The 25,547-nt window shown below is 36.3% G+C and overlaps 1 protein-coding gene across 1 annotated transcript in view; it reads left to right on the top strand.

The window, feature by feature from the left end:
* Positions 1-1,853: 1,853 nt before the first annotated feature.
* myo1f (myosin IF) overlaps positions 1,854-25,547 on the top strand; it is a 29,125-nt gene continuing 5,431 nt past the window's right edge. The window contains exons 1-25 of the mRNA XM_032573163.1: positions 1,854-2,281; positions 11,089-11,217; positions 13,679-13,768; positions 13,870-13,964; positions 14,776-14,863; positions 14,956-15,045; positions 16,040-16,171; positions 16,273-16,407; positions 16,614-16,746; positions 17,164-17,360; positions 17,469-17,549; positions 17,662-17,748; positions 17,848-17,934; positions 18,529-18,696; positions 18,815-18,900; positions 18,980-19,061; positions 19,140-19,246; positions 19,328-19,426; positions 19,508-19,652; positions 19,980-20,094; positions 20,192-20,361; positions 20,468-20,613; positions 23,973-24,119; positions 24,196-24,344; positions 24,437-24,499. Of these exons, the coding sequence (XP_032429054.1) occupies positions 2,279-2,281; positions 11,089-11,217; positions 13,679-13,768; positions 13,870-13,964; positions 14,776-14,863; positions 14,956-15,045; positions 16,040-16,171; positions 16,273-16,407; positions 16,614-16,746; positions 17,164-17,360; positions 17,469-17,549; positions 17,662-17,748; positions 17,848-17,934; positions 18,529-18,696; positions 18,815-18,900; positions 18,980-19,061; positions 19,140-19,246; positions 19,328-19,426; positions 19,508-19,652; positions 19,980-20,094; positions 20,192-20,361; positions 20,468-20,613; positions 23,973-24,119; positions 24,196-24,344; positions 24,437-24,499 (2,824 nt within the window). The 5' untranslated portion in view covers positions 1,854-2,278. The remainder of the gene's footprint in view (positions 2,282-11,088; positions 11,218-13,678; positions 13,769-13,869; positions 13,965-14,775; positions 14,864-14,955; positions 15,046-16,039; positions 16,172-16,272; positions 16,408-16,613; positions 16,747-17,163; positions 17,361-17,468; positions 17,550-17,661; positions 17,749-17,847; positions 17,935-18,528; positions 18,697-18,814; positions 18,901-18,979; positions 19,062-19,139; positions 19,247-19,327; positions 19,427-19,507; positions 19,653-19,979; positions 20,095-20,191; positions 20,362-20,467; positions 20,614-23,972; positions 24,120-24,195; positions 24,345-24,436; positions 24,500-25,547) is intronic.

Here is a 25,547-nt window from a genome sequence, read left to right as displayed (position 1 = left end):
CGATCTTTTTCACACATAATCTGTCTCATTACACATCTTAGCAAATACGAAAAAACAAACATTTAGGTCTTTACTAAGGGTAAACGCTAAATATTTCACTGTTGTATCTCCATTGTACTGCTATTATTTTTTCTGTTTTGTATGTTGTTCAATGCTACGTCCACTTTTTTCCTTTAAAGGAAGAACTACATTGATGAAACTTTTTGTTCATTTAAGGAAGTGAGCACTGATCTGCTCTCAGTCCGGGACGGATTTTTTTTCTCTGAAGGTGATGTAAACACATCATCGGTCATCTATTTCAGAATCAGCCTGTTTACGCGGAAAAACCAAAATGAAGCAATAACTTCTGCTTTTTTGCCCTCGTATTCGGGCTGAACTAACCCGTCGGAGTAAAACCGTAAGAAGAAGTCGCATTGCTGAATATTCACTTCTGATTGTGCTGCATGTCATCATTACTATGTAATGTGCTGTTTTTGAATTTAAAAATGTCTTAATCGACTTTTGACTGTGACACATTGGAAGGACGACTTTCAAGAGCTACACCTGCTAGTAAAAGCAATTACTTTTTTAGGTTTTCTGGCTTTAAAATGTTTTAAATGCTTTTGGGTCTGAGAAGATGGCAGTCGGTGCATGAATCAGTGCAGCAGGCGCAGCAGCTCCACCCAGAGCGAGATTAGCAGCACAGGAAGGGAGGCGGCAACGGGGAGAACAGACACCAAACAGAAACAAACTGTTTACCCTGCAAAAACACTAAATATTACCAAGTATTTAGGTCTAGTTTCCAGTGCAAATATCTTAGTGCACTTGAAGAGATAAAACTAACTTACAAGTCACTTTTAAGCAAAATATAGGAGATTGTAAGTTAATCATTCCATAATTTCAATGAAAAAAGTGAAGAAAATAATGTCTTGGTAGGGTTAGCTTTGTTGCTAACACTGTATGTTAGCAACAATGCTAACATAATGTTTTGCTTTGTTGCATTTATAATTTATTTTAAATGCATTTATAATTTATTTTTACCTGAAAATTTATTTTTCTGGTTAAAAAAAATGTTACCTGGAATCGATGATATTTTTTTCAGGTAAAAATTAACAAAACTATGTTTTGTATGTTTGGGTTTTATTCAGCGATGAAGGTTTAAAGTTTTCATTACACTGCAAAAAAATAAACCTCTTACTAAGTATTTTTATCCAGTTTCTAGTGCAAATATCTCTTTACACCTGAAATAAGACTAAACTAACTTTTATGTAACTTTTCAGCAAGATATGAGTTTTTTATACGTGAATAATTCCTTGGTATTGCTGAGAATCCACTCAGATTATCTCACTTAAAACATGGGGAAAACGTGTTGTAAGTCAAATAATCTGCCAATAGAACCAGTACGTTTTATCAATATTAATAAATTAACTTAAAACAAACTCCTACATTATAGTGGAAAGCTACAGTATGTGTAAGTTTTTGTCTTAATTGAAGTGCAATAAGATATTTGCACTAGAAATAGACAAAAATACTTTTTTCCAGTGTTGTTCCAACAGAGGAGAAATACAAAACAGGCTTTCCAAAGAAACTGAAAACATTCAGAAACTTAATGACTCGTATTTAAACGATGAAGTGCAGTCAGAAAGTGACTCCAGTCCCAGGCGGCCATGCAGGAGGATGCAACTCAAGAAGCCTAAAACAAACCAAAAACTGCCTGGGTTTGGCACCTGCACGCCCACTCGCTCTCCTGTACACTCTTCCTGAACCCATCGGTTATCAAGGGCGTTTGAGGCTGCTTGAAGCAACCACAGCCTGGGTGGAGTCAGCACCTCTCAGACAAAACACCCATCATCATTTGGCAGCACACTAGAGAAAATTATCCCTCTGTGTAAGCACCGTTCCTCCGCTCATCCCTGAAGAATCTGACAGACTAATTTTGGTACGCAGCTTTGATAGCTGCAGCCAACACACCGGTCATTACTTAATCCTCTCTGGCGGCCGGGAGCATGACAGAAATACAGAAGTAGCTTCTCAGCAGTGTGAGGTGAGCGTGTGCATCACTGTGTGTTCAGTTCTTGTTTCACACGCTGCCGGTGGGAGTATGAGGAAGTAGATGTGACAGCTCTGCTGGAGGTCTTGCAGTGTGAGCGCCTGTTGCTGGTTTTCGGCTGTCCCTCTCCTGGATGATGGCCGCAGTCTGACGAGGTCGAACCTTGGACTTTAGCGGCACACACACGCACACAGCCGACACACACTCTCTGGACGGTGGACGCCTGAGGAGGAAAGGCCCACAGGAACAATGGTAAAGCACCCCACTTTCATATCCTCTGAGCTTTGACTTGTGTGAACTCAGGTGTGTAACTTTGACATCCGCATTCAGATTTTATCTACAAAGTACAAACAACAAGTTGGATTTTTGCAATTCATTTAGCAAGAAAAGTGTTTGATGGCTTTAAAACTGATAAAACAATTAAACCAACTGTATTTGAAGTAAAACAGCTTTTGTTTATACGACAAATGAGGGTGTCAGACTAGTCAAATTTTCATCTTTACATGACCAGAGATGTGTTGGGGTGTTTAAACTTAAAACCTGTTGAGATTCAGCTCTTCACAGCAGCAGAATGAGTTTCCCCTTTTTCACGACGAGCTTTTTATCAAGACTGAAGCTCAAAGCTGTAAAATACATTAATTATTTGCTTTAATTCTTGATTTAAGGTTGAATTTTATATTAAAGCATTAGTTTGTACATAAGGAACAAACCTAAAGAGAAAATTGAGGGTTTAAGTGTTGCATTCATTCAAAAATAAGCACCAAAATCCATCATGGTTCAATAGGTATTCACATATCGATCTCTTGTGTTGCCTTGAGGGATTTATTGCACTCTTTGGGGCAAAAAGGAGTGCAAAAATGCAACAGGGGGCTGCTACAGGAAAAGACCCCAGGGCATGTACAAAGGCTGCAGGTTTCACAAGAGGCAGGGCTGAGGTGAGAGAGGAGGAAGTGGACTCACAGGAGAGGCCGGTAGTTTCTGTCACAACACTTCCTGAAAATGCTGCCTGTGACTCATGCACACAATCTCTTAAAGATCATCCAAAAGAGCAAATTCACTGTTTCTGCAGCCTCCACTGACGACTTTGAGCCTTTCAAAATAAAAGTCACAGCTGACCTGATTGCCACTGATAATCTGTCACAAATTGTTGGGTTTAAAAAAAAAGATTAAATGACGGAAATAACATCTACTCTAAGGAAGATAAAACTGTTGAGCAACTGTGTGTGAAGTTCCAGTCTCTGCTTCTATTTTGAAGTTAAATGAACAGTTTTTAAGAAGATCAAAGTGAATAAATGTTTCAAAGCAAAATAAAATGTAGGTTGATGCTCTCATTAAAAAGTTAGAACTTTCTGTATGTCTGATTTCTTCGATGACTGAAATAATTCAAAGAAAGCTTTAATATCATGCAAAAGGAGGTAGATTCAGATCCAATGAACACAATGACATCAACAAAGACCAGATTTTCCTGAGAGAAAACAAGCAGCAAGACGCGATTTGCTAAGATATCTAAAGACAAAGACACTGAGAAAAAGTATATTTTTCAGTCAAGACTGAATGAATTACGTGTCAATCGCTCAAGATTTTCTTCTTCGGTGTTTTTTTTTATCGGTTAGCAAACAACGAAATCAAAATGTTGCCTCACTGTTTAGTTTTACACCTGAGAAGAAGCTATAGAGTAAAATGATCTCAAAGCACTTAAGAAGAAAAAGTTTAGGTTATAGAGAAATATCTTAGCTAAAAAAAAAAATCAAATTATGCCAAGATAATTCACATAACAAACAACAGATTTCGAAAATGTTTGCAAGAACTGAGAAATTCTTTACAAATATGCCAAATTAGTTCTTTAATCCAGAAACTTTTAAACAACGGATATTCAACTCCAGTACTTGAAGGCTGCTATTTAGATTCATTCCTTCTCCCAAAACACCTGAATCAAATAAATGGCTGGTTGCCTCTGTAGTGCTGGATAGACTTGATGATGAGGAGATTTAGTCATTAGCTCCAGGTGCATTGAAGAAGGGATGCATCTAAAAGTGGCAGAAAAAACTATAGTTGGGCAATTTCTGTGAAATAAATGCAACTGGAGCATTTTTAATGTTTATGTTGAGAGTTTACTAACATTAGTAAACCATTCATTTCTGTTTTGTGATAAATATGTTTGATATCGAGGTATGCGCCTATTGGCACTCTATAAAATGGGAAATGAACACGTTGGAGTAGCTCTGTGCTTTCATTGATACTTTTTCTCTTTTCATTCCTGCTTTCTTGGAGGAAAATAACCTTTTTTTGGACAACTGTTCTTTCTTTTTTGGATATTGTGTAGTTGGACTGATTATTTTTGCAATGTTATTCATGTTTTTTGCTAGTTTGTCATGGCAACAGGCTGGTTTACAACGGCCTGATAAACATCGGAAAAGCTGAAACAATAGCGGGAGCCAGAAATCCCAGAGAAGTTGAAAATGAGGAGAGAGAGAGAGAAGGAGGAAATTAATTTATTTAATTTCACTTTGGGATTAATAAATTATTTTTCAATTGAATTTAATCGTCTTTTTGCTCAAGGAATGGTTGCATGAAAACAGCTACATGGCCAACTGGGCGATATGTTGGGGTCATGAAGTCAAATCAAAAATCCATCTGATTCAACTCTACACTTTAAGTGAGCATGGAGTGGATTATTCCTCACACTCCATGTGTTTCTGGTATAAAACAAAGCATGAATATGTGGGGAAAAAAGCCCCTTCATCCCACTATTTAGTATAACAGGTGATCAGTGATGCTGTGGGCCCATTTCTCATAGAGTGTGTGGAATCATCAATTCTCTTAATAACATCCAATTATTATTTTTTAAAAGGTTTTATTTTGACACTGGAGCCTGTGTTAGCAGCTGGAGAAAAGTAGAGCAAAAACAGAAGAGGAAGAGATGCAAACTGAACACAGGAAAGCTGCATTGAGGATTGTATTGTAAATAAATATCTGGTGGCGAGATGACAAAAATGCGTTGTAACTGGGGTTTTCAGTGGGATAATGATCCAAAACATGCAGCCAAATCACACCAGACACAAAATGAATCTCAGTCTCCAGATTTAAATCTGCTGATCTGAAGAGACCAAAAGAGACGAATTAAGGATTATCTAGAGATTCTGCAAAATCTCAAAGTATTTTTGATTTTGTTTCTAGTGCAAACATCTTAACACACTTGAAATGAGACAAAATTAACTTGCGTGTAACTTTTCAGCAAGATAGAAGCTTGTTTTATGTAAATAATTCCTGAATATTGAGGAAAAATGTACTAATCCCACTGGCAGATTATTTAACTCATAACATGGAAAAATGTTTTGTTATGAGTGAAATAACTTTATAGGAGAGCTGTACCTTTGAAGGAATTATTTTTGTAAAATAAGCTCTTATATCTTGTTGAAAAGTTACTTACCGTAGTTTTAATTTATTTGAAGTGTACTAAGATATTTGCACTAGAAACTAGATAAAAAAAATGTTTTGTGTTTTTTGCAGTGAAGAAGAATGGTTAAAGATCTGCTTCTCTGTTTGGTCCAACTTTATGAAAATGTTATGAAAATAGTGCCTTTTTTTATGCAAAGACCAACCCTTTATTAATCAGACATAAATTTCAAAATTAAACATCCTTATAAATATCTGCAGATGTTTTTTTTTAGCGTCATCAAGTTTTGAAAGCCAGGCTATTACAGTTCTTCACGGCAATGTTCAAAAATAGATGTTTTGTTTTTTTTCTGCTGTATTTTGAGATCAAGAGACATCAGCTGATCATCACAGCCTACAGGGGGAAAAAACGGCGCGCATTCAAAAGCTTGTTACTTTAAAAGGCCACAGCTGCGACTTTCCAAATAATCGAAATACTTTCAGTGTTATGTTATTTATAGGACTTTATTAGACAGCTGTGGTTCTAGTATGACTGGACAGGCCCTTTTTCATACATCACTGACAAAAACGATCTAGAATACAAACAAACTTTACATCATGACATCACCAGAAACATTCAGAACTGATATTGATCTGTTAAATACTGGTATTCTGCTTTGCAAAAATAACTTTGGATATGACCCAACTAAAGAAAAACAGTGTCTTCAATCAGAGGCTTCTTCAAATTCACTGGAATACAGACGGCTACAGGACAGCCATCACCATTTACAATAACTGAAGAATCATTATCAACTTTACTTTGTTTCTACTGAAACAAAGTAAAGTGTCAGTAATAATATATAAAACATAATCTGTAATAATATAATAAAACATAAAAATAAAGAGATAAATCTAATTCAAACCACAGCAAAATGACAGATAACCGGTAAAACCAAGTCTTTTGAGTTACAGCAACATTTAGTTTCCATTTGGAATCAAGAAAGTATTTTTGAATTTGAAGTATTGTAGGTTTTTAAGGTTGATCAAATGACACTTTAAGTCTTTAAAACAAACAAACAACTACTTAAAGTGATCAGTTTCTCCAATTTTACTCTTTATAGGTATATGTTTGAATAAAATGAACTTTGTTCTTTTATTCTATGAACTACTGACAACATGTCTCTGAAATTCCAAGCAAAAAAAATTGTTTTTATTTGCAGAAAATGAGAAATGGTCAAAATAAGGAAAAAGACGCAGTGCTTTCAGACCTCAAATAATGCAAAGAAAACAAGTTCATCTTTGTTGTATTTAGCCAACAAGCAGTAACAGTTGGCCTCAATTCGAATGCATTCTTTACGTGTGATTTCCGTGTATCATGGGATTTTTAAATTTAAAAATAAAAACTGAGTCACTGTTCTTAGCATTTTCTGTGTTACTATTTAAGAGAGCTTGATGAAGCAGACTGATTATGACTGAGCTGTGCATGATATTTAATACAAAAAGTGCTTGCCTTTTGTTAAAGTTACCCTACAATCTTATCTTTAAAGATTTAAAATGTGAATAAATGCCTGAACTTCTTTCTCTCATCACTCTGATGACGAAACACCACAGCAGCGAGCTTCTTGCATGTCAGCGTCAGTCTCTGTCTCTGACCACAGACCACATTCTGCCAGTGACAAACCCTGAGAAGCTTCACACATCAAACAGACCAGCATCTTTTGGGGAAAAGCAAAGGTTCACATTTAAAGGTGTCAAACTCCAGGTCAGCTGGATTAGAAGACGGCACCTCCACTTATTTAAAAGGTTTCAAAGTAAAAGCTGCAGTTGGACAATCATGGTTTTTGTTTTCAACAATGTCCAAGTAAAAAAAAAAAACCTGTTTGGGGTTTCTTTAACCAGTTGCCTGGCAGCCGACCTGAGTTTCCTGCAACAAAAACCGCAACTGGTTTTGCTTTCAACAAATGTCTGTGAAGATGCCAAACAGGCATTTACTGCTGATCTCCATCATTTAGTGATATTTATCAAACTACGTCAAAGGTCATTATTCAGACTTTCTTCAATAGTAGTTGTAAAAATCGGGAGTAAATGTCAGGATTTCATATACTTAGCTTTAAAAATGCTTTTTAAATCTCTTTACAAGTTACAACTTGAAACTAAACTTTTTCAAAATAAGTTTTTTCAGGTCATCAATAATAATGATCTTAATTTTCACTTATTAACCTGCTAATCTTCCTGCCTGCTTATTTTTTTGCTACAACCCCCGACTTAATTTTGCTCTTTTGTCATATTTAAATGTTTCGGATCATCAAACAAGCATAACTTGACGAATTACAAAACTCTTTTTTCAAACCTGTCCCAATTTGAAAAGGTAATTTCCCTCCAGACCTAATATATAGAAGTGTTTTGCTAAACCTTAGATGAATTTTGATCCTCTTTGTTTTACAGAGTTGCCTTATAATTCAGCCACATCAGAGGATTTTCAAGCATGAACAAGTTTAAGGTTGTATCCAAAGCTTCTCAATTGGGTTTCTGTATAAACCTTGACAAGGCTGATCCAAAACGTGTGAACTGTTATTTTTGAGCCGTTCTGGACTGAACTTGCTGCTGGCTAGCAGCTCCAGACTTTCCCACTAGTCTGGACCCACAATGTCTGCGGTGGGTCTGATGCTTCTTTTTCAAATAGTTTTATACCGGGACACACACCTCAAATAGTTCAGATTTTTTCTCGTCAGTTCACAGAATACTATAACGGTTTCAGGAATCAGCCACCGCTCTTTGGTCAGTTTGTAACTCTCCCATTGATTCTTATTTTTGCCCAGTATCTCTTTTATTGATGAATCATTAACACTGACTCTAAGGGTGATAAACTCGGTTTGATTACGGGTCAAAATTGAAACAATTATTACATTTTCAGCTGGTGTGGTTCACTTTCACACTACACTGAACTAAACCCTTTGAAAGACCTATTCCCCTCCTCGCCTGTGGTGGCGCTGCACCTAAAATCACTCAAGCAAAGGAAACAAACCTCTCAAGAAAGCATAAGCTAAACTTCGTGATAGTTTTTTTTTCCTTCACAAAATGTAAACAAAAATAGAGTGTGGTCAGATTTTAGTGGTGTAGGATTTCTATTTTGTGTTGACTACAAAAAAAAAACAACAAAAAAACACGAGCTATTTAATCCGCTGGCGTTAGACTCAAGCATTTGTTTTGGTTGTATTTACCCAGAATGCCCTGCGCCTAGAAAGTCCGGTCTGTTTTGGGGAGGTGTGAATGTGCAATCAGACTGTGCTACAGACCAAGAAAAACAAACTGTCACATTTCTGCTTCATACATGGAAACAAGTGGACCGGAAACCCCTCTGAAAGCAGGAAGCAGACTATAGCGCAGGGTATTCTGGGTAAATAAAACCAAAACAAACACGAGAACGCTCGAATCAAGGGCTAGTGGGAGAAATGGCTCGTAGTATTTTAGCAAAGATAAGAGAGAAATTCTACAACAGCTAAAATCTGATGCCTTGTTTGCATTTCCTGAAGATGGAAGTCGCGCTCATGTCTTCTTCGGAGGTTTTCATGTCGTTTGCCTCAGTGGTTTTTGGTGTAGCGCCACCACAGGCGAGGGGAAGAACAGGTTTTTCAATTAGCTTGGATCGTTTGACGCAGTGTAGAGTGAAAGCAAACCTTACCAGCTGAAAATATAACAAATGTTGCACTTTTGGTCCTCAATTGAACCCAGCCTACCAGAATATTAGGTGTGAAAACACCCATTAACTATGATTCTAATATATTCTTTAGATAAGGCATGTTTTATAGATCTTTTATATTTATTAACCTACTTCATCTTGTCAGACAGGGTGTATTTAAGTGAAGCTTTTTCACTCAGTAGTCAGCCGTTGGGTTGGTGTAAACTGAATCTAAATATTGTGCCTAATTGGAGTTAATTTCCTTATGTAACGAAGAGGGGCCATTATATTTTTACAGTCAAAAGCAGCATGTTTTTACTGTAGCACCGTAATTTCAGAGCACACTTGAATATCAACCGCATCCACTGAGTTAAATATTAAACTTTTAATGAAGTAAAATTACTTTTAATGATTGCTATCTTCATTCAGCTGTGCACTGAAACCACTAAAGTTGTCTTCTTCAGTATCAGAGTGGATCAGCCTCATAGACGCTTCCTCAGTCTCTCTTTCATTGTCACTCTAAGCGCGTCTAAAAATAGTTTTTGAGCTTGTGCCGTCCTCTTCATCACACACGAGTCCGGCTTTTGGAAACCCATCAGTAATAATCAATATTTTATCATCGTCTAAGCCGCAGTTTTCAAAGCGACTTGTAGTCCAGAAATTATGGTACCACAAATGTTCTTTCAAACTCCTTGATGTTTGGGCTCAGGTTATATGTGGTGGATATTCAGTTTTATTTCTTGTTCTGAAACTTTTAGGTGTTAAAAGTTGTGACAGGTTTTAACCTTTTATGGTTAACAAATGAGGAAGTGGACAAACAGGATCCTCTTGCCTCCTGCAGCCTTTGAATTGGGCAGATATAATAAAGCGTTTCCTTTAAAGTTTTTGGTAATTGTTGACCAGAAACTGAGGAACAAACTGTTTCGACACATGAGACAGACTCACATCTTGAAACTGGCTTTTAGCAAAGCACAAGAGTTCGATTTGTGTTGCTTTTATGCACTGTAAAACATTTGAATAAGATTTAACTTGAACATGAAGGTTCACCTGCTGCCTTGATAATAAAAGAAATTAAAGTTAATCAAGAGATAATTTGTTTAAACAGTTTTTTAAAGCTCTGATAGTTTATTAATCTTCATTTGTGAGTTGTTATAACTTAACACTGTCAAACCAAATAATTATTTCTCATTATATAAGAAAACTGCTCTCACCTAATTAAGCAGGGACACATTTTCATTTACACTGTCAAGTTATTTTCAATTAGAAAAATATTTTTTTAATTTGAGGAATTTCAAAGATAATCAAAAATATGAGAGGAAACATAAAAATAGGTGGCCGCCAATTTTCAGAAGGGTCTTTAAAGATAAATGCTTTTCCACTACTCATTTAGAAGGCTATAAGTAATATAAAAGATGCTCTTTGTTTAATAAAAAAGTATGTTTTTTCTAAATTAATGCCTCTTTTACTTTATCGTCTTTTCTGTCTGATTCACTTTCCAACAGAAACAAACTTCTCAAGGAAGGAAAGAAAATCATTTTAATTCTAACTTTGTCAGAGGTCTTAACTGTAATTTAATTTAATTTGCACTTAAAAATGAGCAGATATTACTAATATATCAATACACGTTTTATTTTTATTCTATTAACTGAAGTCTGAAAGCTAACTTTTGTTTTATTCACTTTTGTTTTTACATTTACAAGTTGTAACTCTAGTTCTGCAAAATGTAATTTTTTTTAAAGATTTTGTGAAGTTAAAGAACAGAATCACAAAGGAAATATTAATTTTATGCACATGCTATGTATTATAATAATGTGTAATAGCACTTTTGTATGTGTTGTAGTAAAATTAGAAAATGTAGTTAACTTGCATGGATGGTCCATTTAATTTATGGGAGTTAAATTAAATCTTATGTGAAGCAGTTTGATAATCCGAGGTTGTGTTTTTGAAATCCCGGACGTGTAAAACCAGGAAGAAACACCTGGATGACTAAATTTCTGTGTTTCAGGCGAAGTACCACTGGCAGAGTCAGAATGTGAAGCAGAGCGGCGTGGACGACATGGTCCTGCTGTCCAAGATCACAGAGGACGCCATCGTGGAAAACCTCAAGAAGAGATACATGGACGATTACATTTTTGTATCCTGCAAGCGGTCAGATAATTACCAGAATATCAGAGTTTTAACTTTACTAAATGAAGCTTAAATAAGTTAAATGACTTATCAGATTGATTATTATTTAAAAGAAATAAACTTGGATCACTCTGCTCTCACACATAAACAACCCAACGTTTAAACATATATGGTCATAAAATAAACGATTCTCTCTTCCTCCTTACTGTCAGCAGAGACTCACTTCCTTCTTCTCAAAGCACAACTAAACTTTATGCTAATAATGAAAATGCAGCCAAAAGAAATGTCAAACTTTATTCACATTTAGGAAATCTTTTATATGATTTGTATCTATTATTTATAATTATGAATAGTAGTTTAAATCTCAGGAAAAGGCTGTTTTGATTAGGTTTCCTTTTTAGCCTAACAGGACGGATTTAAATATTTTTAAAAATAGTTTGCATGTCTGCATGTCTAAGTTTTTACCCCTTTTGCTTAACTAACCGTGCTGTTGGGAAACCAACAAGGCTGTTTCCTCAAAGTCTATGATGAAGCTTTTTCTCTAAGAGTAAAAAAACTTTTTTTGTCTCAATTTGATGCCACTTAAACACTGAGTTTTATGAAAGCTGGGGATATAAGCTTACAGTTTAGCTCATTTACATGAAATAAAAATACCGTGGGATCTTTGTCTGCTACTAAATCAATCATCGGTTTCACTTCGAAGACAGAGATTATTCGATTATTCCTCGGTTGCTTGGATGTCTGGATTTTTTTAGCTATCAGGAAGCGTGTTGATCTTATGGCCTGTAATAGTCAGAGCTGCAAGCGTTCAGGAAACACTGAGATCATCCAAGAATGAAGGCATGACTTCACTTCATGGATTCCCCCACCTACAGGCTAGCAGCTGTGGGCCCAAAGCCTGTCAGTCGACTGCAAATATCTAGATTTTTCTGTAAAATACATGAAAAATAGCTCTGAGATTCAAATCACACGTTAGATCATTTTAGATATGCATTTAAAATTCAGTAAACTGTGAAAAAGGAATAACATAAATCATAAGTTCACATGATCAAAGGAAAAATGCACAGATCCAATATTAATATCTGTATCAGTCTCAATTCAGTCTAATTGTGTGCTTTGCTATTTGTGTTACATTATATTTACAAATCCTTTCTGAATCATTTGAAAGAAAGTTTGTTGCAGTTTATTTTTTACATGTTTGACCAAAGTAGTCAACTTGTTGTTTTTGTCTGTTTCAGTTTCTTTATTATTTATTTTATGTTGGCTTTTATAGTCCTAATTGCACTGACAGAATAAACTAAATTTGAATAGTTTTTTCATATTTGACCAAGATTTTGAAGCTATTGGTGCATTCAAGTGAGCCGTACTGGTGCAGAGTTAGAAAATACACTTAAGTTTTAAGTTATTCAGCCCCGTTTATCTGAATCGGATCGGTATCAGCCGATACTGAAAGTGGATCGGTGCATCTCTAATTCTTATTTCTTCCACATGCATGAAAAAAAACAAACAAAAGCGACTTGTTTTTGTTGCAAGAGTTAATCATGCTGACATTATTCACAGAAATACATCTTACTGTCCTGTTTTTCCCTGTTATTTTTTATTACTAAGAATCGACTAATCCTAATTATCCCCAGATCAAAATCTGTAGTTTGTAGAGGAAACGTTTAAGCAATCTGGCTTTGACTCAGATGTAATTGCTGGCCAGAACAGCCAGACTAAATGTCGTTTTTCTTTTCGACTTTATTGTGTCGCGTCGCTCAGCTTGTGTCTCGGTTCTGATGGCGATCAGACAGAAACTGCAGATGCATTTGAGATAAATTTGCTTTACAAACCACAAAATATTAGCTGGCAACTTTGACTTACATTATGCTAACAGATTCTTTTATTCATTTATTTTTACCAAAACAGAAAAATAACAAGATAAAAGTGAATTATTGCGTTATTTTGCATACATTCTGACATCCATAATTTTGACTCTCTGTTCAAGTTAGCCTTCTCACTTTATGTTTTTAGCTATTTTATGTTTTCATAGCCATTTTCTTACTGTTTAATTTGTGTTTTTAATGTTGTAAAGTTTCCTTGGTTGTTTTGAAAGGCGCTGACAAATAAAATGCATTATTATTATTATTATTATTATTATACTTTGCTGTGTATTTTGCAGCATTAACATTAGATTGACTATGTTAATTATCTTTTCATTCAGAGAAGGAAAATGTCAGATAAAATCAAGATATTTTGCATTGTGAGAGTGTAGGTGCAAGACAAAGTGGGAGGTTTAAATATTCCACTTTATTATGATTCACTCGCACATTAAACCAAAAATATCTGGGTATGTTTGTGACTTTCTTCAAAAGAAAATAACTCAAGGTATATTTAATTTTTTTTAAATAGGACTACGGTTCATTCTGCACCAAGAATTATATTAGACACAACCATGTTTTCGAGCTTTCCTTGACTCTGTGCCTCAGACGTACATCGGCCCTGTGTTGATTTCGGTGAACCCGTTTAAACAGATGCCCTACTTCACTGACAGAGAGATTGAACTCTATCAAGGCGCCGTGAGTGAAGAAGTCTTCACATGAACTTCTGCAGACCTATGATGGTTGTGGTGGAGTGCCTCTTCCTGCTTCTCTTTACCCCAGTTTCTGTCTCTCTGCAGGCCCAGTATGAAAACCCGCCACACATCTACGCCTTGGCAGATAACATGTACAGAAACATGATGATCGACGGCGAGAATCAGTGCGTTATCATCAGGTGAAAACCCAAGTTTTCTCAAACTGCAATTTTTTTTTATGTCAATTCCTCTTTTCTGTTAAATTAAGTAAGTAAAACTGACTTTATTTAGCAGCTTTCAAGACTTTAAATCAGAAAACCTGGCAAAAAGTTTTAAATAATTTGAAATAAATCAGGTTTTTGCTGCTTTTTAAAGCTGTTTAAGCAATTAAAATAGCCGAGAAGAGATAAAAGCACAAATTTCGCCTGGTACGTTGACAAAATGGAACTCAGCTTTGCAGTGTAGCATTTATTGGTTAAAAGCATACATTTATTACCAAAAGAAATACTTTGGTGAAAACATGAAACAAGGTTCCTGGTTGAAAATGTAGCATAGACAGCTAAAGCAGTAAAGAAATAATCTTTTCTAGAGCCAACATTCAAGGATTTCAAGTATTTTCTTCATTTAGGTAAATAATTTTTTCCATGCAGTTTTTTCTATTTAAAAATGTGGCTGAGGCTTTAAGAGATGTCTTATATATTGTCCGTATAACAGTGATAAAAGTGATATTAAATGCCTAAAATGCTTGACTTTGACAAAGAAAGATATTTTGAAAGAATAGTGACCCCAGCACACAACCTAGAGGTACACCATGGGGAGATGGGCTAAAATATGACCCGCAATTTTAAGTAGTTACAGAAAAGGACTGACCAGATGAATCTGAAATTCACTCATTAAATGTCAAAGAAGGTTTAAACTTTAAACCCGACTGATTCAGATGACTTTAATAAAAGTAAATGACATGAATAACTTAAAAGTTTTACTTTTATTTCTGTTGTGGTTTTGTTTCAGCGGGGAGAGCGGAGCTGGAAAGACGGTGGCTGCCAAATACATCATGGGTTACATTTCCAAAGTGTCTGGAGGTGGATCCAAAGTGCAGGTAGAAGCAGGAACCAACAGCATGTGTTTTACTTTTGATTCAAAATAAATCTGAGTAATTGTTTCTTAATAACTGGTGTTTATGCATCACAGCACGTAAAAGACATCATTCTACAGTCCAATCCTCTGCTGGAGGCGTTTGGAAACGCCAAGACGGTCCGAAACAACAACTCCAGTCGTTTTGTAAGTGAGCTTTTATTTCTCAAACATCACCTGACACAAGACAAGCCGTGCCAGAAAGTCGCATGTATTTCCTCACATTTCTTCAAAATATTTTATGCTTCAAAACTGGATTTATGTGATTAGTTTTTATCATTTTAATACATTCGGCTTTATGTGGTCTTTTTATATTTACAGCACATATTTTGTATATTATTTTAAATATTTTATTTAGTTTCATTTATTTGCACGTTTTTATTAAAAATGTATGTTTATATATATATATATATATATATATATATATATATATATATATATATATTTAAACAATTGTATTTTTTTCATGTGAAAGAAACACTTTAAGAACTTTTTAAAGAAGTTTGTTAAGTTAGTTTTTGTGCAGTCCCAAAATACAAAGACATTCAAAACAACACAAGTAATGTTGGTTCAGTTAGCTTTAGCATTAGCATTAGCTTTAGCTTTACGCATAACATTAATTGGTTTAATGCCTGCAGAACATAGCCTGGCTTTAAACATATCAAACTAAAACCGGATTGATCTTGACTCGGTTTCATTTCTGTAAATAAGAATTCCCTGAAATAAATGTGAAGCTGATACACAAACAGTATATTTATTTAAGCCTGGAATGCCAGTTGTTATAATTTCTGGTTACAAAATGCTTAAAATCCTTGTCTCCAACACAGAGTAACACAAAACCCTCTCGACTTGACTCACTTCTTTCTCACCACTGATGCTAATGCGCTAATTTCACACCATTAAACCACATGAACTTCCACATGTGCAGCTTTAGCTTGTGAAATTTCCTGTAAGTCTCGGTGAAGCATCATAAAGCCTGTTTATGGGTCACTGCATGCACATAGCGTTCTCGTTTATAATATATATACAAAAAAATGCAGATTTCTGTTTCTGCTGCAGAGCTTGGTGCATTTCCGATCCCAGCAACACAAAACAATACGTGTAGTGGCACAAATGTGACGACTGATTTTGTGTTTACCAGGGAAAATACTTTGAGATTCAGTTCAGCAGAGGTGGGGAACCAGATGGTGGCAAAATTTCTAACTTCCTGCTGGAGAAGTCGAGGGTGGTGAGCCAGAATGAGAGTGAGAGGAACTTCCACATTTACTACCAGGTCAGAGACAAAAGAGCACAGCGCAAAACATCTGCCAATTTAAACCCTGATAATATATTTGCAGCAAAGAACAAGTTACATGTTTGACCGTCTGCTTCCAGTTGATAGAGGGCGCCAACGCACAGCAGAAAGAAGGCCTGGGCCTCATGACTCCAGACTACTACTACTACCTCAACCAGTCTGGGACCTACAAGGTTGACGGGACCAACGACAGCAAAGACTTCTCTGAGACGATGGTATTTACTCATGAAAACCACAAACACTCCTGTGGAAAGTCTGGCTAAATGTGTCACATCACTGAAGACAAAGATCTACACAGTTTTATTTATTTATTTTTTGTTTTCTTGTAAATGTATGAAAGCACTTTATAAATGAAGCTACTATTATTATTTTTAGTATTATTATTATCCGTGTTCATCACTGAGCTGTTGCTCATTTGCAGGAAGCCATGCAGGTTATCGGCATCCCCAGTGACATCCAGACTCAGGTGCTGCAGATCACAGCAGGTATCCTCCATCTAGGCAACATCAGCTTCATCGAGGCCGGAAACCAGAGCGAGGTGGAAAGCACAGACTGTGAGTGTAACATACAAACTAACACACTCATTAACCTGGTCCAATGATGGGACAGAGTAACAACGCGCCTCCTCTGAGGGCTATGAGTAAATCAGAGCTCACCATTGCAAAACTTGCTGAATCCCAGCTAATTGTTAAAGTGTGCTCAGCTGATTCGTCAATCTTCTTAACAGCGCTTTGTATTAATAGATAGATAGATAGATAGATAGACAGACAGACAGACAGACAGACAGACAGACAGACAGACAGACAGACAGACAGAGAGAGAGAGAGAGAAAGAGATACCAGCGGCTTATAGTGAGGTGCGCTCTATAGTCCGGAAAATACTGTATTTGCATGTCGTTGCCACTGCCTCATCATTGAAGATTGTTTTTTTTTATAACTGATGTGTTTTGTGGTTGCTTCTGTTTGTCTCAGTGCTTGCCTTTCCTGCCTACCTGCTGGGAATCGACCCCACCAGGCTGCAGGACAAGTTGACGAGTCGAAAGATGGACTCCAAGTGGGGCGGGAAGTCCGAATCCATCAACGTAACACTCAACCAGGAGCAGGCGACCTACACGCGTGACGCCTTAGCCAAAGCCCTTTACGCACGTCTCTTTGACTACCTTGTAGAGGTTAGCATGTCGTACCGTCCATTTACAGCCACAGCAGGCTAAATTAAACACATGTTGCTCAGCAGAGATTAGTTTTATGTCCCTCTGACTGCGCTCTGTGTACTTTAGGCCATAAATAAAGCCATCCAGAAACCTTATGAAGAGTTCAGCATCGGTGTGCTCGACATTTATGGCTTTGAGATTTTTCAGGTTAGTGCTTTCACAGCTTACAGGTGTATAACATTTATAAACAGGCAATAAACATAAAGTGGTGGCTTTATTTAGTGATTTAATATGGATTGTGATGTATTTTCCTCTGCAGAAAAATGGGTTTGAGCAGTTTTGTATAAACTTTGTCAATGAGAAGCTGCAGCAGATCTTTATTGAACTCACTTTAAAGGCTGAGCAGGTAAACATAAAAGGTTTTTTTAATGTCTTTTTCACTAAGCTCTGTTGTTCCAAATATCCTGTTTTATTAAGAATGCTTTCTTTTGATTTATTTCCTCAGGAAGAATATGTTCAGGAAGGCATTAAATGGACCCCCATCGAATATTTTAACAACAAGATTGTGTGTGACCTCATTGAAAATAAACTGGTAAGCTAAATATTTTCCATAAATGAACAAATATTGACAACCTTGGTTAAGATGCATAAAAGCCTTAAAAATGTGTTTTATTTGTGTTGCACAATCTCACACATAAGGAATTTGAAATATCCAACCTTTATTTGTGCATTTTCTTAGATTTCCTCCGAAATCAGTGTAACTAAAGGACTTTTGTAAATTGTTTTATGTATTTATGTTGCTCGCATAATTTATAGCTTTGCATTACAGCAAGGTCCATTTTAGTTTGTCATTATTCAAAATAGGAAAGATAAAAGAGCATATAATTCAACATGTTTATTTCAGTCAAAACAATAATTAAGTTTAAAATTATTGAAACTGAAACAATGAAGGTTCAGAACCGAATAAAGCTTAAAATAAGATGAGTAAGGGTTCTTTTGTTGTTGCTACGTGGAATAAAACCTGCATTAAATTTCCTCAACATCATTTTCCCTAATCATTACGTTGAAAACTGTTCTTTTTTTTGTTTAAACATCAGTTTCCCATAGAGTAAAATCCTCTTTTCATAGCTGTTTTATGGAAACCTTTACACTGGTAAAGTTATTTCCTGGTGCCTCCTGCTTGCAGAGCCCTCCTGGCATCATGAGCGTCCTGGACGACGTCTGTGCCACGATGCACGCCAAAGGCGAGGGCGCAGACGGCACGCTGCTGCAGAAGCTGCAGGCCGCTGTGGGAACCCACGAACATTTCAACAGCTGGAACTCTGGATTTGTTATCCATCATTATGCTGGGAAGGTCAGACTTGATTCATCTGGTGCAGAAATTCCAGTTTTTGAGTTGATTTTTAAGATGTTAATCACACCAGCAGGAACAATAATGAGTGAATCACAGGTGAAGCTTAATTTCTCTTCAGGTGTCGTATGATATCAACGGATTCTGTGAGAGAAATCGAGATGTCCTCTTCCCTGACCTCATTGAGCTCATGCAAAGCAGTGAATTGTAAGCATTTTGAGCAACAACAAAGATCAATTTTTGCAATTCTTGTTAAAAAGAATAAAAATCTAATTTCTTGCTTTAGTAACTTCATCCGCAGCTTGTTCCCTGAAAACCTCAACACGGAAAAGAAAGGCAGGCCGACCACAGCCAGCTCAAAAATCAAAGTAAGTTAATATATAAATAAGTAAATACTTAAATTTTCTGTGTTTAATGTATTAAAAACCTGATGATGCTTCCAACAGAGACAAGCTAATGAGCTAGTGAGCACTCTGATGAAATGCACACCACACTATATCCGCTGTATTAAACCAAATGAGACGAAAAGGCCGAAAGACTGGGAGGAGAGCAGGTCTGCATGCACATTGTGACGAAACAAAGCGTCCAGCAGGAGATTATTCCATGTTAACAGGGATATTCTGACTATTTTCAGGGCTAAGCATCAAGTGGAATACCTTGGACTGAGGGAAAACATTCGTGTGAGAAGAGCTGGATTTGCTTATCGCCGACTCTTCTCTAAATTTCTGCATAGGTGAGTTTTTTTATGATTCGTGTTTAATTGAGTTTGTTCTGAAAGAAAACTGAGATTGTTTTGGGTGCGTTTTGGCTCCAGGTATGCCATCCTTACCGCTGAAACATGGCCGTGTTGGAGGGGACCAGAGCAGCAGGGGGTCCTCCACCTTCTCCGGTCCGTCAACATGGACACCGACCAGTATCAGATGGGACGTACAAAAGTCTTTGTCAAGAATCCAGAATCGGTACTGAGATTTTTGTGTGCAGTTTGTGCTTTGTCGTATGTTATTTTGCTTAATGTATGAACAAAAAGAGCCAACTTAGATTAATAAAGAGGCGTTCTATTGGGTGTAGAACAATAGGTGCCTGCCATGCATTGCTATGGGCAGGCCCCAATAAATTGCTATTTACTATTTCAGATGTTAAAAGTACATGTCTTGTATATTTTATTATAAAAGCGCGATTTTCTACTACTTTAGTCATTAAGTTTTCCCCACAGATGATGCTAAGCGATACTAAATAAAAAAAAATTGTTTTATATTTAACATTATCACATTCCTTTTCTTCTTCAGCTGTTTCTTCTTGAGGAGATGAGAGAAAGGAAGTTTGACACCTTCGCCAGAACCATTCAGAAGGCCTGGAGACGGTACAACGCCAGGAAGAAGTACGAACAGATGAGAGAAGAGGGTGAGCAGCGCCGACAGCATGCGTTTCTCCACACTGGTTTTCACACAGCCTGACTTCTGTTTTTTTAAACGTGTCCTCACTTCCTCTCGACACGCAGCCTCAGACATCCTGTACAACTCGAAGGAGCGAAGGAAAAACAGCATCAACAGGAACTTTGTTGGCGACTACCTCGGCCTGGAGCAAAGACCCGAGCTGCGGCAGTTCCTGGCGAAGAGGGAGCGCGTCGACTTTGCTGATTCGGTCACAAAGTTCGACCGCAGGTTCAAGGTGCCTGTTACAAATAGGGATTAAAACACCAAAGCTTGTGTTCACTCTTATTCTTCCCCTTTCTTGCAATACACAATTGTCAGTTCTTCTTTTTCTTCTCACACAGTCTATCAAGAGAGACTTGATCTTGACCCCTAAAGGGATCTATCTGATTGGTCTAGAGAAGGTGAAGAAAGGGCCTGAAAAAGGGCAGATTAAGGAGGTGTTAAAACGTAAAATGGAGTTTGCAAACATCATCGGCGTCTCCCTCAGGTAGGCTTCACACTTTTATGATGTTTAAATGCAGATGTTTCTGTACCAGAGTTCAAAGATGGCTTTCTTTGAAACAATATTCATGCTAATGTTGCATTTAACAGCAAATTCTTCTGTTAATTTTTTATTTAACTGGGAGAGTTATTGAGAAGAAATTCTTATTTATAATATCAACCTGGTGAGGAGATTAAGCACCACTTTTACAGTAAGCAACAAACATTAGCAACACTGCTGAGATCATAAAACAACAAAAAAACAATACTGAGACAAAAGAATAGGATAAAATTTACATTAAATATATTTATCTGAAACGTGCAGGTTTCAGATGGCATATTTTTTTAGAATATCTTTAATATCAGCTTTAATACTGCTGAATAATTTGAGACATTATCAAACTTTTTAAGCCTATATTTTATTATCCATTTTCATAATGGACAGTGAATTGCACATTCCTAATCAATCTAAAATTTAATTTTGCAGAAATAAGTGTGAAAAAGCAACACAAACAACAAGAACAAAAGAGCTGCTTTACATCAATATATTTTTATTTATACCAGTAGTTAGATTACTTCTCATTAGTTAAAAACTCTATAAAGATTATTAATAGCATGGTCTTTTGGTCTGTAAAATGTTAAATATCTTAATACTTTGCAGATTGAGCAGATGTCACTCGCTGTTTCTTATCTTGCCTCATTGGTTTGTTTGATTAATATTTATTTTAACATGTCCAAACGTGTCATGAGAAAATGAATTAAGTCCCGTGACATGCATAAATTCTCTGCAGTGCTTTTGTTGTGTTCCCCATTTTGTACAGTTTATTTATATTAGGATGAAGTTTTGTTTTTGCAAACTTAAACTGAGGTTCTGTAACAGTGTTGCTACGCTAAATCACAGTTGTTAGCAGTGCTAGCTGTAGCAACCCACCTCATCAGTTAGAGAAAACTCACTTGTTTTCTCTAACTAGGCCAACAGTTCCCAATCGTTCATAAGCACTGTAAGTTTAGCACATTAAATAAATTTTTTTGGATAATTTCTAAAATGCTAATTTACCTTTCTGTTTAGTAAACTTTCTACATCTGTCGAAGTTTCGGTTACGACCGTTAAGAATTCTTTAAGTAGTCCATTTCTATTCATGCTCTTATTTTGAAGTGAGTGAAAACTACGCAGCATTTCCGTTTCCTTTCCTAATTTTTTCTCTCTTATCCCCTTCCCCCCCAACAACTTTACTTATTAAACACGAAACGTGAAAATTAAAACACGGACAGTGGAGGGCAATATATGAGCATAAATACAGTAGCTATGGGTGCTAATAAATGTACATTATAATGTCAAAAATTATTTCGTGCTTGAAGTTCGCAGTCATTCAAGGGCAATTCAAATCGAAGTTAGCATTTTAGCATTAGCTTCCGCTGAATTCCATGTTTGTGCTTTATGGAAATTACCAGAGGGGCCGCTTTTCATTGGCTGATGCCCATTCTACGTGGTCACGTGCGTGGCCGTCTCACAAACACACGCTTCCCGTTAGCTAAGTACAGCATAATGGCAGAACTGATACAACTTCTACACCTTGAAGCCTGTCTGCTACACAGTCTTACGTTAGCTAAACAGATCAATATGCAATGTGTCTGTATCTGACATACACTAAAGATTTTATTTGAGCAGAAAAGGCTTTGGACTAAACTGTTACTCGTGTTAGCCACTCTAGCACCAAGTACAGCTAGTCAATCAACCATCGCTGTGTTCAGGGAAGCGCTGATTAATAATCGAGAAATAATATCAAGCCTGGAAATTTGATAGCGTAAGGGACTGAATGTTATGTTTTTAACGTAATCTTTGCTCTCTTGCGGGGCGCAGGCGGTTGCCACGGTAACAGTTGTGCTTAAACTACAAAGAGAGAGAGAGAGAGAGTAAAAAGGTACAAGTGGTTTTGAGTTGATCACCTGTTCGGGTTATTTTACCTTTGTTTACCTTTGTTGTGACGCATTACAGCCGCTGTAGTTTCTAAACGTTGGACTAATTACCTCGTTCGTTTGTGAGTTTACGTCATTCACAACAAACATCAAATAGAACAAATATATTTCATTAAATTTTAACAAACAAATGGCTTCTACCGTGGTAATTATGTGAAATTAAATTAATTATATCCCAACTTCAGAAGATTTGCCTTTACCTTTACAGAGCTCTTTGGTTCCTCCTATCAGTCTGTAGCTTCTCATATTGAGGTCATCAAACCAAATGTCAGATCTACCATAACTGACTGACACCTGCTGGCCTCAGGTTTGCAACCAGCTTGTGACTGAGAAACCAGTAACCTCCTCCCAGATGATGACATGAACTTGTTAGTTCCTCTGTCCATTTAATAGCTGATATATTGTGAAAATCCGGTAGAAATGATGCACTAATCCAGTCATGTTTACATGCGCTGCGAGGCTTTGTTTGTGAGACTTGCGGTCAGGTGGGTCGGTTGTGGGCGGAGCTTGGTAAGGTCCATTGTTAGCAGATTTAGTGTTTATGATTAGTTCTTTAATATTAGTGCCACTAGCTTTTTAGTTAGCAACCCAGTACTAGGTATTACAGGTATCAAACTCTTCTCAGAATTGCTGAATAGTCTTCTTGCATGTTTCCGCTGGTGTTTTTAGAATTTATTTTTGGTGATGTGCTCTAGTGTTTGAGGTCGGAAGGTCTACTTACAGCTAATCTTTTAGCTCACAGATTCTCTCAGTTTCAAGTCCTTGGCCGCTCCAAGACATTAATATTGCAGAAAAAACGACATGTTAGTAACATAGAAAGATTTGGGACTTAACTCCTGGTAAATATTGTTTGGTATATAATCTTACATCATTTCTAATTGCATTATCCCACGGCATCAATTGCTGGCGCAGTTTTTTTACAATGTTGTGTTGTGATATGCAGTGGTTTATTGGGTGCAGCATGTTACTTTATATACTGTACAGAACAAATTGATAGTCAGACTTAAACGCAGAAACTCCCCCCTAACATCTGTTTCCACATTTAAACCGGGGCTAAATCTCATCAGAAGGAAGCAGCTAAACAGTCGTTATTTTACAATATACCATAAAGACAGCAATAAATTAAACTGATGAGCACATTTGCTGCATAACACCTGCCATCAGTGCTGGAATAAAGCTTCATTTTTTAAATTTATTATGTTTCAGTAATAAGAAAAAAGTTAAGGAAGTGACTGGAAGTCTATGTGTTTCTATGAATACAGAATAATTTCATATGATGATACATTGATTTCTAACTTGATCTTATTTCTGTTTCTAAGAAGTACTGCTTCCTTTTTCTTTTATTAATCTTAGGACAGAAGTTTCAAAGCTCACTTTTCCTCTTTTCAGTTCCAGACAAGATGATTTCTTCATTCTGCACGAGGCCCAGTATGACAGTCTGCTGGAGTCCAACTTTAAGACGGAGTTTCTCAGTTTGCTCTCTAAACGCTATGAGGAAGTAACTCAGAGGAAGCTGACCATCTCCTTTTCTGACAGGTAGAACAACAGAAAGTGTTCAGAGGCCTGATGATGCAGAAATAAAAGGATCTGACGCAGATTTTCTGTGTTTCAGACTGGAGTTCAAAGTGAAGAAGGAGGGCTGGGGCGGAGGAACCTCCAGGGTTGTAGTTTTTCAAAGGGGTCAAGGAGATTTGGCTCAACTCAAACAGGGAGGGAAGACTCTCACCATTTCTGTAGGAGACGGTCTCCCCAAGTCCTCCAGTGAGTCAAGACAAATAATTAAAGTATCTTTGCAGCAAACTTTATCATATTGTTCTATGTTAAGATGTTTTAATACGTAATTTTGTCTTTAGAGCCAACCAGGAAGTCTGGTCTAGACTTTCGAGGAGGAGGGAGAAACCACGTACCTAACAGAGGTGTGACTCTCCTTAAGCTGGATTTATGTTCTCATTTGCATTTACTTTGACTTATGTTTGCATTTGGATTTAATTTATTAATCCCTGGCACAATAGCTGAACACACGGGTATTGTTTACTATTGTAACAACTCTAAGCAGCACCAGTTCTTCAGATTGCACTTCAAATTAATAGAAGTTAGAGCTCAGTTTTAAATAGCTCTTAAAGATACACTGAAAAGAAACAAAAAGTAATCTTACTTAAATATATTGCATTAATAGGTCACAAGTGATGATATTAAGTCTCTCCAAGTTAATCTATTATGTTTATTAAGCTGTCAGGTTAAACAAATGTAAATAAATTAAGTCTGACAAACTTCATTCAGTTAACACAACATTTTTAAAGTGGAGCTCCATCTTTTTTTTTAGTGAAATATAAAAAATATACAAACCCTTGCAAACAAAAAGTTGGCGTTTTTTTAATGAGTTAATTTAAAACGTGAAATTTGTGTTTTACTTGCTTTCATTAAACACTGATTGATAAATTTCAAGTTTTTATTTTGGTGAATGTATTTCAACTAATGAAAACTCTAAATTTAACTTCAACAAACAGAAGATGAAAAAAAGCTTAAAACAGAAAAGTTTTGTTGTTCTCATGTTATGGCCATAGGGAGACAATAACTAAAACTCTCTCTATATAAGCCATCCTGTAACACTGCAATATGTAATAATGTAATAAAATCGACCTTTGAAATGTAGTAAATTATTAAGACCACATTAATAATAATCGATGTAAAATGTAATAAAACATATCAAAGGTTCTGGTTATGAGTCTGAAAAAGCAACTAAATGAACAAAGTTTCAATTTAAATCCATATAGGATCTAGAAAAAGATTGTTATTTAAAGTAAAATGATTATGATGAACACTAAAAGTTTGTAATTGTTTATTACATAATGTAATTTCTAGAAAATATCTACCTCTGCATTTTGTAATAATCGGTGCAAAATATAATAACATTATTACAAATATGGCACAAAGTACATATTGTAAAATGCATTCAGGGAGTTT

Source organism: Xiphophorus hellerii, chromosome 9, assembly GCF_003331165.1.
Source record: "Xiphophorus hellerii strain 12219 chromosome 9, Xiphophorus_hellerii-4.1, whole genome shotgun sequence".
NCBI classification, from domain to species: Eukaryota; Metazoa; Chordata; class Actinopteri; order Cyprinodontiformes; family Poeciliidae; genus Xiphophorus; species Xiphophorus hellerii.
This window is presented reverse-complemented; position numbering and strand designations above follow the sequence as displayed.